Below are 18,990 nucleotides of genomic sequence, written 5' to 3' on the forward strand. Positions count from 1 at the left end.
CGAGCGATGACGTAACGGTGGATCACATCGAGGGGTCAAGTATGGAATGGCGTGGTGTGGCATGGCGCGTCGACGGGACGGGTCGGGACGGGACGGGACGGGACGGGATGGGACGGAAGGGGAATACGTCCCTTTAACGTCCCCTTTGTCAACCTGGACGACGGGTGTCAGATAAATCCGGGCTTCGTGACTCTCTCGGCCGTAATAATTAATGCCTTCCCAAGTCGGAAGTCAGCGCGAACGGCGACTGGGCGAGTCGAAAGGCGCGCTTCCTCCCTTGGTGAATGACACCATGCGTCACGACAAGCGGACGTCTTTATTGTTGCCGAAGCCGTTATAGGTTAGCCCGACTCACCTAAGGGCTTACGTAATCGCAACAGGTGTCTCCCCCCCCTCCTCTCTTTTTCTCTCCTCATCTCGCCTTTTGCAACCACGTGTTCCAACTGTGCCGCTTTTCGTGGCGATTTAATATGCAACTATGCTCGACGGTGTTGGATCTCTCGAAATTTTCTGATCATCTTTTACAGCGACGCATCGCTAAAGTGAGCCGATGCGTATTCATACAGATGTTTCCTTATCGGTTATCATTGCGGCAGATGTTGTATGTTGGAATTCATAGATAACTCTTCTTGTATTTTTCCTCTCGGAATTATTCTTACCGAAATTAGGTCACGCTATATAAATTTTGTACCGACATGAATAACTCCCGTAAATATTTACCTTGCATTAACGACGCAAGATTTCTTAGAGTGTTTTGTATAAATCAAAAGTTGTTTAAAACTTTTACATCCTTGGGACGGAATATAAAAATACGATGATGCATAACTCGAATTGACAGAATTACTTAAGCGCACATATAATAAAAATAACAATAAGTAGCGAGCGTGAGCGTGTCATTAGTTCGCTGACTCCGTTGGACAAGAAAATAAATTCGATTGATTTATGAGACAGTGGCGAAGGGAAGTTACAGTCGTTTTACGCGCGTGATCGCAATACGTTTATTCTCAATATTTGCGACCACCGTATTCGCTTACTGCAACAATGACTGTCACTGACTATAAAGTTTCCTTTGGGACTCGCGACATCCGGTTTACGCGATATAAATTTTCTTTATAGAAGATTGCCCGCGTAAAAAGGACGCGCCGAGTAAAAAGGAAATAAAGCATAAAAGTGCCTTGGAAAAATGTACATACAATATGAATCGTAGCGATATATTATTATAAAGGGATCGGCTATTATTAGCTAAGTACACAGATAGCACACACGATGACTCACGCGAATAAATGCGGCCTCGCGATAAATGCAGTCAAGCGGGAAGACGTGTTTTATTGTCACAACCGCAGTACCAAGCACGGCCGGTTTCGCGCTTGCGATTGTGACCACGGAAATTGTAACATTCGTTATATTACATACACGTTCAATATACACGCGGAGATGAACGCGGCTATATTCCAGCTTTGAAATCTACAGATACGATTTCTGAATATTAAATTATTTAAGCGCGTTAAGATAAAATTTTTATATATTTTCTACATATACAAATCTTTACTACAGCTATCAAATTTTGTCAAAATCATAATTCTCAGCTAATTCTAATATTTCATATTTTTTTACATTCACATATGGACATTTTATTAATATATTACAACAAACTTTATTGCTAAACGTTGCTAAATGTGTAGCATATTCCGATTATTATAATATATATTGTTATTTGATATAAATAATTTTGACAAATAATCTAGATGGTCAAATGACAAGTCAGTTGCTTCCTCTTTATTAAGTCACTTAAATATCTCGTTTAAAGATATGACTAATTTTCAATTTGTCCATGCGTCCAATTTCTCACTCGTTGGCATTTTCTCAATGGAAAAAACGTACTTGTTGGATTTTCCAGGTGAGCGGGAGGGAGGCGCTGCTGACCGGTGGCGGCGGCGGCCATGCGCCCCGGCCCGCCAGTCCAGCCGAGCCGCCGCAGGCCTCCCCGTCGCCAGCATCCGTACCACCAGCAGCAGCTTCATCGGAAGCGCAACCGACAGCAGCAGCAGCAGGAGCGTCGTCGACCGCGTCCGCTGCCACAACCGCACAGCCACGGTTCGCGTGTCCTCCTGGTGCTGCTGCTACTGGTCAGCAACCCTGTAGTCCTGGGTCAGGTCGAGCCACCGGAATCACCAGCGGCTTTGGCGGCTCCAGCGACCCAGTGCCAACAAGTTGTGCCCACTGTCTCCAGCGTCTCTCAAAAGAGCAGCCTATGGTGGGGAAGCAACGACACCTCGAGCTCCTCGGTCCAGCCGCGAAGCTTGACCATCGGCTACCTGACGGCCATCAAAGGCGGCCTCAAGGATCGTCAGGGTCTTGCCATTTCCGGAGCCCTGTCCATGGCTCTCGAGGAGGTAAGATTCGACGGCTTCTCACGGGTTTCAGTTATCCTGGAGTAAAAACGCAAAATTAATTGGACAAGAGAGAGAGAGAGAGAGAGAGAGAGAGAGAGAGAGAGAGAGAGAGAGAGAGAGGAACGAATCCGGTTGCAAACGTGTATAATTGGCACATGCCGGTTAAGGAAACGGAATCCGGTTACCTCGTCACATCTTAACTGATCTCGCTCGTAGAACGTCTCATTCTTCCGATAATGTGTGAAATACGCGCGATTCCGGCGTATTATCGTCGAGGAAAGTGACGTCGCCGTCGTGTTACGTTGATCTTGTAAAAATTACCGTACTCGACACGTACGTGCCTCGAACGATCTTCCGTGCCTTCTACCGATGCATTGCACGCCGCGATCGGTAAGATTCCTCCTTGGGATAGGACAGAACTACCATCTATTTTACCGCACAATATCAGTTTATTCACTTAGCGTCATACGTGACGCACATTTGCATGAACGTGGCCGATGAGTCCGCTGCCGTGAAAGATACATCTTTGATACTCAGTCGCTGAATCCCGTGGAAAATTACAACGTTGTCATGTCCATCATGGCTGATAATGGCAGCCTGTTGACGCTATTAGTTTACACGGTGCAACGACGATTGCCGAGGTCAGACCTCGAAGACAGACAGAGAGAGAGAGAGAGAGAGAGAGAGAGAGAGAGAGAGAGAGAGCGAGAGAGAGAGAGAGAGACCGGTCACTCCTTCGAAATTTCATTTTCGTTTAGTGCAATCTCGATTCCACAACCTTGTTCCTTTTCTCGAGATACATCTCGTTTCCTGCCCGTATTACACGCCACTGTGAAATTATAACGTGTGTGTACACGTAAGATGGAAACTACTCATCTTGTCGAGATGCGGGACGTAACTCTTTCCATTAGGCGTGTTTCAAAGCAGATTGCAACGTCATACGTTGCCAATCAGTAATCGCGAATAGTAATAGCATCTCACGCTCTCTAACGCTCTATCTGCCATTAACCATCGACGCTTTAATCGGGGGAAGGTCGTCACATGAAAACGCGATTGATGAGGTGTACCTAAAATTATAGATTCCGGCGAGTCTTTTAAGGAGAGACTCGGATAGGATCTCATTATCTCTCGACAAAACAGTGTGAAGACGGAAGAAAATTAGGTCGTGGGAGCGATTTTGCTTTGTCGATTTAGCTTACCTTTAATTAAATATATGTCCAATTAAGGTTTCTTTGTAAGCATGATTTCTCTTTTTCGCGCGATTAGAAATTTCTCAGATAATTTCTCAGATAATTAAATCGAAATAAAGGATTTATCTTTATTTTTAAACGCTTGGTTTTTAATGTTTTATAAAATAATAAACGAATCCTTCTTAGGTAACAAGCTGACGTTATCTGTCGTTATTTTAGCGAAAAATGATATTAAGATGACAACAAATAACGTCAGCTTGCTATTTGGATTTGTGCAAGATAATGCGTACAATAATGTGAGATCTTATTGTAAATTGGTATTGTTAAAAAAATGTACATAGCTCCACTTTGATTGTGCATCAAAAAAGTTAATTTCTATTAAAAAGTCTCCAAGTGTACACGTTTCCTTCACGGGCGAATCTTGCAATACTCGCACCAAAGATCATCGATCCAGTTTATGACCCAAGTCTCTCGGGGTCCATTGCGAGAAGCTTCCTCGGTTACCCAACCAACAACGACCAACAATACCTGACATTTCTTTTTCCCTGATCCTGTCGTAAGGTTGGATCGTTCGCTGCTCCCCTTCCCGCTCCAGAAGCCTCGATAATTCATTCGGCGGATCTCCTTCCCCTCCGTCGATCCCCCGCGCATCCATGGGGGACCGTGAGACCGTTTTCGCCCGAGCGTGCTGCACGCCGGATAAAGAGGAAGTAAAAAGAGAAAGGTACGTGGCTCCCGCTCGCCACCGCCACCATCACCATCACCACCATCACCACCACCACCATCACCACCGCCGCCACCACCGTTGCCGCCGCCGCCACCATTATCACCACCACTATCGTCATCATCGTCATCGTGCAAGGGCAAAAGTGACCCGGCGATTCCTCTCCGATGGCCGAACGAACATCGGACGGGCCAGACCTGGTTGGAAAGACGCGCCGATGCCCCCGCGAGGGTTTAAAAATACAAAACCGACGTTATTCGCCGGTCCGCCCACGCGTGCCGGCAGAAACGGCGCTCTCTCGCGAACCGTGAGAAGAATTCGCTCGCGGGGTTCGGGAACATGTACCCGTCGCCTCCTCCCTCATCCCGTTCTCCCCTCTCTCTCCCTTAGCCAGTCTCCTTTCCCGTCCGGCATCCCTTCCTTGTCTTCATCGTTCTTTTTTTTTTTTTTTTCTCAAAACCTGCCTGCACTCTTGCAACCTGCGACCACATATGAGGGATCGAGAGGTTTCGGGAGTAGGAAAGGGGGTATGGAGGAGGGGGGAGGGGGGCGTCCGGGGAACCCGTGCGAATCGTCAAAATGAGCCTATCGTCGATCCTATCGCGACGCGCGATATCCGGGTGTACATGAAAATAAAACGGCGCACAGCTTTATGTTCGGAGATTAATTGCCGCATTGATGATAATAGAGGAGTGTAAGATCGAAAGCGCCGAGCAATATCGATCAGGTCTCCGGCTACGGGAAGAATCAGACTTATAAATTTCCTGTCGAACTCTTCGCGTTTCGATTTCTTATCGCATCGCGAGTGAAGTGGGCATTTATTTACTTTGACTTACATACTATTTACCCTTAGTGGTAAAATATTTTTAATAAATTTTCAAAATAAAAGGAAGCCAAAATAAATCTTCACTTGAAAGATCGACATAAAATTATTGATAACTTGCGGAATTATATATAAAAATTAATTAACACATAAACGTATTGTATTAGCTCTTAGTATGAATCACATAGATCTTTTAAACATTCTTGCAGTTGGTTTTTTATAATTTTTTATAATCAGACATGTAAAATTCCGAAAAAGGTGACCAAGGATGTCGTGGGTCACGGAGCGTAAAATATGATTGATACGATTAAAATCAGAATAATCCAATACATCATTTGTATTTGTTTCTTTAGGAGGAGGTCGAGAAGGAAAAAAAAATGAGAATTATAACTGGAACGAGATTTCTCTTTCGGCGGTTCGATGCACCGCGCGCAGTTGCATCGATGAAACGCATAATGACTCTTCGCGGCGATGCATGCCCGCACATTCAACGAGTCGAAAGGTGCAGGAAACGCGAGTCGAGCTTTGCGGCCGTTTATTTATATCCTCCGATATGCCACGCAAGAGTAAGCATCGCGATCGCGCAATGTCGGCCTCTGTTCGCAGCTAGAATAAAGCTTGATTCACAAGCGTTTGCGGTCACGCGCTGTCGATGTATATTATACGACGGCGATACGATCGCGTTCTCGCTTAACAAGTAACCGCGTCGCACGTTTCTGCGTATCGCAAAGCTTTTCAGCCATAGAATATTATCGCTTATCAGCCCGTTGATGCATTTATTATTACACTACGAAACTGATGATATTTAAAATAAATGTTCAATTTAGCCTTCTAAATGGTAATACGTTACGATAAGCCGACCGCGCGTTGAATGTCGACGAATATGTAACGTCATTGCTTCGTGAGCGATTGGAAAATTAATTTGTTTCTTGACTTTTTAAAAATATTCGCTTACGATTTTAACAGTTTCGAAGATATACACTTGAGAACAATTGGCCTTAAATGAGGAATGCTTTTGGTTATGTTTGAAAATTAATATATATAACATTATGTCTCTTTTATCGAAGCGGATAATTTGAGATGCATTAACGACCGATTTCATCGATCTGTTTTACGTAAGATTGTTTATCTCGTTTTTTTTGTTTTAAAAATTTTTTATCGTAAAATTCATCACCACAGGAATAAAGTACGAGACGCAATTCAGGCGCGTGTGTGAGTCTCACTTAATGTCCGGTTCGCTCACCGCGATCGCAAGTGCAATGCAGATGCAGGTGCAACAGCACCTTGCGCTCGGGTTTTGCCCGCGGGCACGTGTGGTAAAAAAACGAAAAGAAAAAAAGAAGGAAATAAAAAATCGTGGAATTCGCGCGCTCGCCGTACGCACTCCCACGACGTAAACTAGCTCCACTCACGGTTCGGTATATTAGTAAATAGAACGAACGTTAATTGGCGATCTCGCATAATCGACGCGAGGGAGTCCGAGCCGCGTCGTAATGGGCGCGGCGCACTCGGCTCTTTAAAAGTGCGCAGATCGCATTCATAATTACCCATTCGCGCGCGGCCAGTGCCACATGCACACACGCATACACGCACACATGCACACGCACACGCATGCGAATTGCGCATACACGAGCGCTCGCGCGCCTTCTATTAATAAATAATAAGGCGCGCCGGCGCGTAACGTCGTTACCGTTGACCCGGCTTCCTTGATAAAGGAAGTCGAGTTAACGAGCGACGAATTAAGGAGGAACGCCGAACTTTCACCGCGCGCCGGGAGACACGAAACAGCGGAACTTTTCGCCCGGCTGCGTTTAACGACGCGCGAGATATAAACCGACGGACCGACCGAGCGGCCGATCGATCGATCTGGTGAATCCAGTCGGCTGTGATAATTGGAGAATCGAAATGATTTATAGGACGGACGAGCGTAACCTCGTTATCGATTTTCTTTTTCATGCCTCTTAGAAACGGATTTATTTTAATGGGAATTGCGCGCAACGGGCGCTTCTGCCGCGAACGTATTTTCACCGCTAGACGTAAAACGGGCGATTATTACGAGATCAAGAAGAATATGAGGAACGACGTTCAACGACAATTGTTGAATGACACCCGTGGCCGCGTGTACGACATCGGCACGCTACAAATCACGCTACAAATTTAATTATCGGACGCAGGTGGCGGCTGCAAAATCAAGAATGCGTGGCATCCGACGGGAGGGGCAGCGATTTTTCATGGTGCCTCTGAAACCGCTTTAACGGTGCTTTGACAACTGAAGCTGCACAAATTCGTGCGCTCACGCGACGTTGTCGTGTATCGTATATCACGTCGATGCATTTAATTTATAAGGATACATAAAGACACCAAACAAAATGCACTTTCAACGGAATTTTCGCCATGCTACGAAAGCCTCTTGATTAATGGGGTGAAATACGAGTAAGGAAATATGGCGATTAGATGCATATTATTTTATCGATGCATTTATATATCTCTGGCGAATTTACTCCTTTAATTCATTTCGCCGTGTATTTGTTTCAATAATTTACGTCATACGTCATACGTGACATGATCCAATTGATTATATCATATCGGCGATTTATTCCGCAAACACTTAATTTTCGTGCGATGACTATGATGAAGCTGTCAAATTCGTCCGCCTACTACGCATTTAGTACTATCATTCATCCTCTTTCTCTCTAAGAAATGATTTCCGCAAAGCGCGCTTTAGAACGTGTAAATTTATCGTACAAGATAATTACAAGATATCGCGAACTTTCCTACTGGCAACCTTCCCGCTTTAGATATAGCGGTAATATAAATTGTACAGGAAAAACCATGAATGCATAATAGCGTGTAATTTTATAATACGTCTTATGGAATGTCTAATCTTGATCCATGGCGTTGATATAATTATTAGGTACGGAATTCCATCGTATAAATCATTATGTGCCATCGTTTATATTATGGAACAATTTAGCCAGTAAACAAATAGTATTAAATAGTTAACAAAAGAGACATAATTATCAAAATGATATTTTTTTTTATAGATTTTGGATTTTTACGACCTTAAATGCGTTTAAAAATTTCTCAAAAATTATTTTGCAGTTTAAAAATATTATCCGAATAAATTGTTTCTCGATGTTATAACAATCGACGCGGTACATTTATGTAGCGCGTTCGCATTGTAAAGCTAGTTTGTGCAAATAGGAAAATATCTCTTGGTCACCATCGTGAACGAGCCAAATACTTTCTTCGCGAAATCGCGCAACTTAAACCCCGTTGACTGAGTTCCGTTAACATTAATCGGTAACTTTCATACGCTGTCATGTGTATCGCGCGTCGTACCCACACACGTGCGGCACACTTCGGACATGATATTTATTCCGCCGACTACGCGGGAAACAGAGTCCGATACACAGATCTGCTCTAAACGCTCGTGCACAATGCAACCGCGACGGCGACCCGCAAAAGGATTTATTGCACGTGCGAACTTTTCAACGCCACGCCGCCGCCGCCGCCGCCGCCGCCGCCGCCGCCGACGGTTATAATTTCAGCTCGCATTGCCAGGCATGTAAATTGGCGCACCGGCGAAGTGACTCCGCTCGGAAAACTATTGTTCGATGGAATTCAGATTTGCATAACGACACCACGAGCGCGTGGACGTGAGCCGGATATATCGGGTGAGCCGTAGGAATGCAAACCGTAGGAAGTAAGACTGAAACGTCGTTGATGATGCGTCGCCAACAGTGTCCGACGATTACGGTGGACACGTGTATGCATTTTCGTCTATTATCGCGCGAACCAATAAACTTTGCCACGGAAATCGACGGTGATAAACTTTTATCGTATACAATGGCGAAGTACGGTGCGCTATTATACGATACAATAAACGCTTATCGCTCCAAAATAGTTTTATTAACACGTTGGCTCGGGCGTAAGTTAGGTAGGCCCTTAGGGACCGATACTGATCTTTCCTTTTGGCCGGCATCGGTCCCTAAGGTCCGACATTGCGATTTTCGTTTAGGTGTCGGTCCGTGACCGTGGACCGACACTATCAAACTTATCAAATAAAATTGGTAATTCATAAAATATAAAAATGACATATTTACACTTTTTCAATGTAGTTTATTAAAGCAGTCTAAATATAAATTTGGTTTGTTTTTTTTCACGCGTATTGCAAATCTTAATTTACGTTACATTTATTTATTTTTGTATTTTTATTTCCTATGTTGATGTATTAGCCGAATTTTAGAAAAATATTGGAACAGAATAGTCGCGTATCGATCGTATCATCTCTTGTTTATGCTTCATATGACCCAGCTCGCGCTCAATTCTCTGCGCCGGTCGAATGGAAAGGACACCGAAATTGGCTTCGGAGCTAACGCATAGAATTAAGCGCTATAGAATTGCCGCGAGTCTCGCAAGTTCACGCAAATATTTTGTTATTAGATACTATTACTATTAATCATATACTTACGTACATCATATAACGTAAGTATATGATTAATACTTATAACAGTATATGAATACGTATATTATGTTCTCTTTATTTTTATGAATACGTTAATTATCGTTTTCTCATCTTCAGTTGCGCGTTTATTTTTAAATGAAACTAATGAAACGTGGTTGTGTTGTGGATGCATTTTTAGGTCAACAATGATAAAAACATTTTACCGAACGTGAAGCTGGTGATGCGATGGAGCGACACGAGGGGAGAGACCGTCGAAGCTACCAATGCGATGATCGACATGATCTGCGATGGGGTCGTGGCCTTTTTTGGACCGGAAGGCTCCTGCTACGTCGAGGCCATAGTCGCTCAATCCCGCAACATACCTATGATCAGTTATGTAAGTGAATCACGAGCTTTTACTGATTTTAAAGAGCCTTCTCTAACTATCGCGTATGCATATCGTTCATGTCGTTAATAAGCATGCTATTGTAACCCACGTTTATTAATAACACGACATCCTATATGCAACATTAATAGCGTTGCGCAATGAATGCATTATTTCATTTTATATGCGACGTATGCTATAAAAGAACAAATATGTAAAATTGCAACAGCGAGTGTTAAAAGTCACGATTTATAATGGAAATGTATACACTTGCACCATAAGTCATTCGTTATAAATATATTTTGCACTTCGAACTTGTATAACTTTAACATTTTTTTCTCTCGACAATGTAGAATGTTTTATTCCAAGAATCTTTTTATTCTAAACTAACTTTGAATTTTCATTTATTTGAAATGAGTCTCTTTGTATAATTTTACAAATTATACGAAATCTAATTATATCAAAAGAAATATCTTATTACATATAATAATTATATATTAATTAAAAATTTACATGAGCATGTTCATTCCCATGCATGTTAGAGACCTTATCGAAGGAAGGGAAGGAGGGATGTGAATATAGCAAACCCCCGATGAAATCTCGTAGCGTGTCGTTATCGCGATGGTTTCGCGCAAGTTCGGGCGGAGAAGCCGACTGAAAACGGTTTCCGCCAGCGTGAGAACGGCGGGGTTGCAGGGCACTGACAAGGCAAAGTTGAGAGAGACGCGGGGCGCGAGAGAGAGAGAGAGAGAGAGAGAGAGAGAGAGAGAGAGAGAGAGAGAGAGAGAGAGAGAGAGAGAGAGCGGCGCGGTGCGCCTAACGAAGGTGGTGGTTGGGGGCGGCAGAGGTGCGTCCGACAAATTGAACACCCGCGGCGTGACAATATAATTACGGCCGTGTGCTCTGGGGCGTGCGTGCACGCTGGTACGATATGCGTGCTACGTCATGACGGTGCACGCAACGCGGTCCCGATTCGCGCCGCGCGCGATTCGATATCGCCAGCGCGAAAAGAAGAAAGAAATGCCGCGCCCGCTAGTTCGTGAGATTCACTTCCGGTGATCTTTAATTCGGGCGAGGGAACTCGGGAACTTTGCGGCTCGCGGAACGTGCGATGTAGAACGTTCGAGCGTCAAAATGTTAAATATGCATTCTGTTTCGTGTACAAGAGAGGAAATGGCTGTTATATGAGAAATAACATAATATGTATGCTTAATTATGTGTAACAACCTGACAGATTTAATATAATCACATCCGGCACGCTAACCATATTTTATCAAAGTGAATTGGATTTCTGATTAGAATGAAGGCTATCCTGTTTCTCTCTTTTATTTTTAATTTATATTTTTTCCGAAAAGCTGACGTAGATATATAAAGCGAACAAGGATATCTAAATTGTCTTTTAAGTTCAAATTATCAATCAAACAGTTGTTGTACATTAAAATTTATTATTGTTATATATATTATATAATTTTGAATATATAAATATTCTGTCGAATAAAATTTCTGATGAAGATAAAATAACGTGATAGTATTTCAAATTATGAATTGGAAAATTACAGAACAAATTAGAGTTTTCTCCCCCATTGGCTTTTCGTATTAAGCTTATATAACTTTAATTGATACTACGAAGCGTAATGTACAGACTGCCGGAAACTTCTATGCAAGTTACGCAGAGTGACGGCTTAATTTTAAGAAACAAACTGGCTCATATATAATCACATATAATAATCTACCTCGAAGAGTTGCTAAATTTCTATAAAGTTAACGTTTCTCGTGATACTTCGATATAATATCCAATAATAACAATTCAGCGACAACTTATTTAAAATATAAAATTCTATTTAAAATCTTCGACGGGTTTCTATAAAAATTCAATTGTGAAGCGTATTTAAACAATTTGAATTTTCATAACATATTTTTCTAACATTATTACACAAGTGCAATTATGATATAACTGTTACGATAAATTTACATCCAAAAGAAGAATGATTGTAAATCTCAACTGTTCGCATAATCGTACTCGCGGCAGTCTGCCTGACTTATTCTAAAGAAAAAGGATTCGCTCGCGCGCGCGCGCGCGCGCGCGCGCGAAGCCGGAAAGTCAAGAAACCCAAGCACGTTGAGCCACGGGAAATTAGCCTCGGCTCTTCAGCGATGCGCGACCGTGCTCGCCGCAAAGTCACGAATCCAGCTACTTAACAACATTCCGGCAATGCCGATCGTATAGTCGCACCACCTGCAGTCCGCACGCACACGCGTGCAACACGCGTGGATTTTACTTTGAAGCGGCGCCGCCGCTTCTACCAACCTCGCGTTTCCTCTTTTCCTTCTTGTCGCGCGACGATTAAAGTGGCATGCCTGGCGTGCCTGAACGTAAACCTATGTAAACTAATCTCACGTTCGAAGCGAGACGGATTGGCGCTACATTTGAGATGGAACGTTCTATCTTCTGTCAGTGCGATCATCTGCATCACGGCATCGCGTAAATCGATGAATATTAAATGTCTCCGTCACGCCATATCCGTTGGACAGGGATGTTTTCGCTATGTATGAAAAAAATGTTACGAAATATATATATTTTCTCATTTGTATATTGAATTAATAATCGATGATATTTTCACGCGTTATATATATTCGCTGGATTTGTTAGAAGCGTAAATTATTTAAAATTCGATAATCACAGAGATATTATTTTATCTCATTTCTTATTAGAAAAACTCTCTCGCTCTGAAAATAGCGATATCTCGGATCGCTCTTGTTTTTTAATTCACGAACATTCGGAATTTAATTCGCGACGGGTGTGAAATCAGACAAGCCGAGTATCGAGATACCGAACGACGACATCTTCCGCGACATTTTATGTTTTCGTGAAAGTCGTTTCACGGTGGCAGAGGTTCCCCCCGTGAAACGAACCGGTGAGCCAGCCCATGACGGAAAACCACCGTCCGCCATGCGATTTACATATCGTCGTGGAAAGTTTCGCGGGACTCGGTCGCCGTCTTCGACTCGTCGATATAAATCTATTTCGAGATTAACTCGAAGCCACCGACCGAGTCGATCGGATTACGACACGCGAGAAGAGACCCCGATCGCGCGACTTAAAGGACGCCCGCTCGCAGACACGCTCCGGACGAACGCATGGGAAAGTGGTACTTGAACGTCGAGAGACCTCCAGACTAATTTATGTTAATTTGCAACGGCGAGAGAAAGAAACGAGCACGCGAGCGATCGACAGGGAAACAGGGTAAAAAAAAAAAGTGAGAGAGAAAAAAACCGAGCGTACGTCTGATCGAGCGTGGTCTGATTTTCTGTTCTACTTTCCAGACGTATTAATGCAATAAAAGCTCGACAGAAATTCACGTTGCATATAAATGTTGAGTTTATCACGGACGGATACGCGTGTAAATCTCACGTTCGATTCTTTCGGCACGATAACGGGGAAAGAGAAGAACGGCAACGATCGAACGGGGAATGTAGGTGGCCCTTCTCTTGGCACATGAGGGACAAGAGAGCGCGTAAACATAAGGAGCTACCACTACGCTTACTTTCACCTAGTTTCACTCATCGACCGCTACAGAAATCGCGCCGCAAATTTGCGCGGATTCCTTTGTACGCGGGGAGGCCTTCTTCTCGTGCCACCGCATAGTTAGATTTCCTCGAACGACACGCTTTTTCCTTACCGACGCATTCCGCCGTCCGGATGTTTGTCACACATGTCTCCGCTTCCGGCGGATTATTTTCTCTTTATTGCCGCAACCGTCCGGATTCTTGCGCTTCTGAGGACGAAACGTCAAAAGATGTCTTTTTATTACTTCGCCTTCTTGATTATTCCTAATTTGATTATTCCTACTTTTAAATCGCTTTCTTTCACTTTTTTTTTTTTTTTTTTTTTTTTTACGAAATTAAAAATTTTTCAAGCGAGAAAAATAAAAGATCATAAAAATTCAAACAATCCTTGAATATATGTTTACAAGATTAAAAAAAAAAAACGAAAGACATATATAAACATGGAATTTTTGAAATATTTTTCCATTTCGCAAAAGAATTTATAATATGGACAACAATCTCTAGTACTTAAATATTCCTTGTCGGTATTAAATTGTACACAAAGCATGTAGGTATGTGAAAGTATGAAATATTTCAATAGAACAGATTTATTAGATTTGAAGTATTTTTAGAGAAGAAATTGCGAAAACTGATTTATCACGAAAGATATTTAATATCACCTGTTGGATAACCGCTAACGAGTCCGCTAACAAGCGTGGAGTGCATTCCACGTTCTACATGATTATATGCTGAAAAGAAAAGTGAGATAGTTTAAACGAATTTAGTATGTCACGCAACGCTACTTCGGGAAGGATTAGTCATACTGACTTTATTCCGTGCGAAAATCGATGGTCGTAGCGCGAAAATTCATTATGCGAATCGCGTTTGCAAAATTGAAACGTATACGTGTTTCTCGAATTTATAAACCGTCGAGATTTTTGAGCTCAGTATGATCGAATCATGTTGAGTCATTTTGCATTGGTATCGAGTTTATCCGTTTAGGTGCGTGCCCGATGGGTGGACAAAGAGTGAGTCTGAAAATACTCGCCTATGCGGCAGCAGATATCTCTCGTAATAAGGCGTATGAGATACAGCGCGAATCGGTGGGTTTCTTCAGGTAACGCAACTTATGCACTTGTGGTGTGTGTGTGTGTGTGTGTGTGTGTGTGTGTGTGTGTGCGCGCGCGCGCGCGCGCGCACTCGCAAATATATCTACGCTCTCACGACTCCGGTGCAACCACCTGTTGATTGCAGTCCCGCGCGAAGCAACGATCTGCAAATCGGGTTTATTCGCATGATTACGGTAATATCTTCCAAAGCTGTCGCCCAAATGTTTTCACCCTCTCCCCGAGAGCGAGTTACGTCCCGATAACAGCGAAAACAGCGAAAATTTATGAGAATTGTGAGGAGAAAAAAAATTATCTCGGGCGAGAATCGTGGGTTCCCTGGTTACCAGGACGGTCCTCGCGATCGGACGATATTCTACGTGAAAGAAGCCGCATATTATTGTATCGACAACGACATTTGCATGAAAACTGCTGATTCTCCTGACCTTCGCGGTCTATTTATAGCGTAGCTGCTGCGTGATGCACTCGTGCGGACGCTTACCTGGCCCGCGTTGCGTCGCGTCGCGTTGCATCGCGTCGGCATTGTTTCGCTCTGATGCGGTCTGATCTGTCCTTTTCTTCACTCTCGACAGCCGGTAGTGCCGTGTCCTTGCGGCCTTAAGCGGTCGTTAAATCTTTTTAATTACCCGCTTTGCTTGCCTCTGACTTTATTGCCGGATGCTGCCGGAAGCAAAACCGGAACGATATGGTTTAAAGCCACGAGGCCACTCCGTCAACTCTATCAATTTTTCTCTACTGCTCGTTCGCAGCTATTTTTTCCACCTTTTTTGTTTTTGTTTTCTTTTTGAATCTTGCAGTACTTATGATTGTACTATTTTTCTAAGCCTATCATTTAAGCACAACAATATTTTTTAGCCTACATATTAGATAGACAATTGTTTAATTATGACCACAAAGTAAATATGATATAATACGAAAAACTTGAGAAAACGCTATAAATTTAAAGAAATTTGGATTTTATCACAAAGAATGTAAGAATACAGAATGTATAATTTGTAAAGTGAATAAAGGCGCAAAAGATAAATGCGAAGACGAGCGTAAGTAGCTTGAGCGTAAGTAGTAATTGTAACATGACGCTTAGAGAAGCAGAATGAATTAACTAAGAAGTTCTACACTAAAAACTCTAACAGACTGAGGGAGATAAACAAAACAGATTAGAGGGAGATACCAGAAGATAAATGATAACGTAAGAGGAAAGAGGAACCAAAATGGGGGCGAGGCAGAAAAGTTAGGAACTTAAATATATACATAGGAGTGAATCTGTCTAACTGAGTGACCGTCATCCGTGTTTTTTTAGCTCGATTTAGACGCTGTATCAGCGTCAGAGATATATGATGTAGAGAAACCAAGCGCCACTTAAAATCAACCGATGTTGGCACAACATCTGTTCCAGCATCGCGCTCCGATCGTTAAATCTTCTTAATCGCTCGTTTCATTTAATAACCTCCGAGAGGCCGGACGACCAACGACGATTCTTCGTCAGACTCGCCACCGGTTCATTAGCTTCTCGCTCTCGTTCCGTGGGACTGTCACAATATTCTATTGCTCTTCAACTTCTAAATCGAACTCCGTGCATCCATTAGCGGTACGAGGGCGTTGGCAACTTATCACGAATTCTAATTGCGCTCAGTCATTAAACAATCTTCGTTACTGTGAAACAAAAGCAAATCATAACTTTTTTTTTTTTTTTTTTCCCCCTTACTATCGCCAGTATTCCGACGAAGTATTTCTTCCCCCCTTGGCGAAAGATAATTTTCATTTTACAAACGCCAAAACAATCCGCTGTCGTCAAATTGACAATGATCCGCAGTGTTGAAATTTTTGATTCAATTGAATAATCTGGATATTTTTTAAGTTTGACCATTATGTATTAAATCCATCATTTTGAATTTTTCAATTTTGATCAGATTTGTATTTAACGATCTAAAAAATCATTACGTTTAAATAAATATAATTGAGTCATTGAATAAATTCTATGATCTAATTCACAATTTTTTTGCAAAATCATAAATATCTTATTAATCATAATCGAAACAAAAAATTTCTTTTAAAGATTGAAAATTCTAACATACTTAGTTTTAATTACAATAATTACTTCTCCATATTACATATTATGATTATATGACAAAATATGTGAAAATAGTCTTTTTTTGCAAATTTCTCAAGATTATAATGTAATGGAGCAATTTGAAAATGGATTCCAAAAATATTATACATATGTTCAAAAAAACTACGAAAAATAATCTAATCTCTGTTTTTTTTTCTTTTTCTTTTTCTATAGCTTGTACTCAATTCATATAAAAATAGTGCAGCATATAGGTAATTTTATAACAAAAAATTTCTTATATTTACTCACATCTAGAATCTAAAATCTTTTAATTTTTTCTTTATTTATTCTCTATAAATTTATTTATATATTCTAAATGCAACAAGGACAAAAAGAAAATGCGGACATATTCTTCTTCCGTAAGTTAAAGTATTACGTCTTTGCTATATACATTCAGTTTTATGTATTTAGCTAAAACTACCGCGGTCGACCGTATGTATCGACCAATTTAATCGATTTTTCTAAACGTACGAACGATCTCGTACGCTTTAGTATTCCTCGATGGTATTGAGACGAGTGCTATCTTCAGCCAGCTTGGTACACGGCAGACGAACGAGCGAAGCTCGAGAGTACCGGTTTCGAGCGAGAATCGATAGGATTTCGCGCTCGCCGTATTATCACCGTTTAAATATATCACGGCGTTAAGAGAGTGACGCGAGAAAATCGCGAGCGACACAGCCACGTTCGAACGCACGACTCGCTTACACGCGAACGAGGAAGCGAGTAGCTGATAAAACGTGTCCGTTTAATTGGATCGTGCGTTTTGCGACAGTTTCGCGATACGCGCACGGAAAATCGCGCGTAGTGAAAATCATCGCGTCGACAATCGGCCGGACAGTCTCGCCAGATGGAAAACCGGTCGCGATTGCACGAGTCTGGGAGACGAGCGGGCGATAATTGCCTCCTATCCTCCTTTTATGTCGTCTCTCGTCTCCATTTTGTATTCCGTGCTCGGGAGCATCGCTCTTGACCAGTATCTCGATAATGAGACATCTGCGACGAAGAGTGTCTAAATATATAGGCGCAATGGCTATTCCTGTTTATTTCCTGTTAACTATGAATTCTTTCACGCAAGATGTAGAATCTGCGTCGATTTGATAATAGATTCTTTCAAGAATTGATCTCTCGTTAAAGAATGTGTTGCGATAACCAGTAATTTTTTTGCAATTCAGTTTGAAGTAGAAAAAAATATTGAGAACTTTGGCTGAAATTAAATGTTTATTATGATCCAAATAGAAAAACAATAAATTGAATTAAAATTTAAGAAAATATAAAATTTTATATATAGATGTAAATTTATATTTAAAAAATGTTAATGTTTTTTAATTTTAAATAATCGCAGAATTATTAATATCTCAAAGAAAAAAATTTTGGATTTATTTAAAAGAATTGCTAAGCAATTAACATAATTTTTTTTAATATTTCTAAATGTTTTAATTTTGCTTGCTTGACCTAACTCCTTCCGCGATTATTTCAGATGCGATAAAGAAAGCGATTTGGTAAGCATCAATGCATAATATGCAATTGCGCATTTCTATATCGTACATTTTTATAACTAGCTGAATAAATTTTACATAACGTAGCAAAATCAATCTATATAAAAAAAATCATATAGCTTTACAAAAGAAGATGCTATAGCACAGGCTAAAATTCGAAATCGATATCTTACGAACTAAAGTTTCGTTTCACGTGACTCGAAACGAAGTTCTGCCGAAATAAACGGAGAGAGTCATTAAATTTTCTACGTGAATTCGCGAATCGGCGGTGTGCTTCGTGTGCCACGACCGAGGAATCCATTCATTACGAACGGAAAACTGGCCGTGCTTTCGCGCGCGCAGATGTGCTATTTTTAGAACGGCGGAATGGAAGAATGAGCGAGTGAGCGCAGCGCAGCGCGTGAGAATACTGGTTTCGCGCGCGGTCGAGAGTCCGACCCCGCGTTTGCTTCATCATCATCATCATCATCATCATCATCATCGCCGTCGCGCGTGTATATTTATATTGCGTGGAAAAAAAATGGGCGGGCGTGTGTAACGTAATATTGCACAAACAAGATCAATTAATATTTATGCGCGACGGGAAGCGAACGAGAGAGAGAGAAAGAGAGCGCTCGCCGTCGTTACCGCACCGTATCGAGAATAATAAAAATCGGGTAGGGCAAACAAACGGTTACGAGGGAAACCTGTTAGATAAATGCGTCATCGATCTATTTCGTTCTGGTGGCAGACGACGCTCCGCTTCGACGAGC

At 41.9% G+C, this 18,990-nt stretch overlaps 1 protein-coding gene and 1 long non-coding RNA gene across 3 annotated transcripts in view; one reads left to right on the top strand and one right to left on the bottom strand.

Moving 5' to 3' along the window:
• LOC105432764 (receptor-type guanylate cyclase Gyc76C) overlaps window positions 1-18,990 on the top strand; it is a 66,210-nt gene that overhangs the window by 25,824 nt on the left and 21,396 nt on the right. For both annotated transcript variants that reach the window (XM_011647707.2, XM_089084160.1), the window contains exons 3-4: window positions 1,898-2,393; window positions 9,777-9,974. In XM_011647707.2, coding sequence (XP_011646009.2) covers window positions 1,941-2,393; window positions 9,777-9,974 — 651 coding nt within the window. In that variant the 5' untranslated portion in view covers window positions 1,898-1,940. The remainder of the gene's footprint in view (window positions 1-1,897; window positions 2,394-9,776; window positions 9,975-18,990) is intronic.
• Window positions 1,896-2,772, bottom strand: LOC148934708 (uncharacterized). The gene is made up of 2 exons (XR_016141168.1): window positions 2,579-2,772; window positions 1,896-2,429 (listed from the first exon to the last, which is right to left on the bottom strand). It is a non-coding gene; the product is annotated as an uncharacterized LOC148934708 (long non-coding RNA).

This window comes from Pogonomyrmex barbatus, unplaced genomic scaffold, assembly GCF_055798465.1.
Source record: "Pogonomyrmex barbatus isolate J1 unplaced genomic scaffold, ASM5579846v1 scaffold8, whole genome shotgun sequence".
Classification (NCBI taxonomy): Eukaryota; Metazoa; Arthropoda; class Insecta; order Hymenoptera; family Formicidae; genus Pogonomyrmex; species Pogonomyrmex barbatus.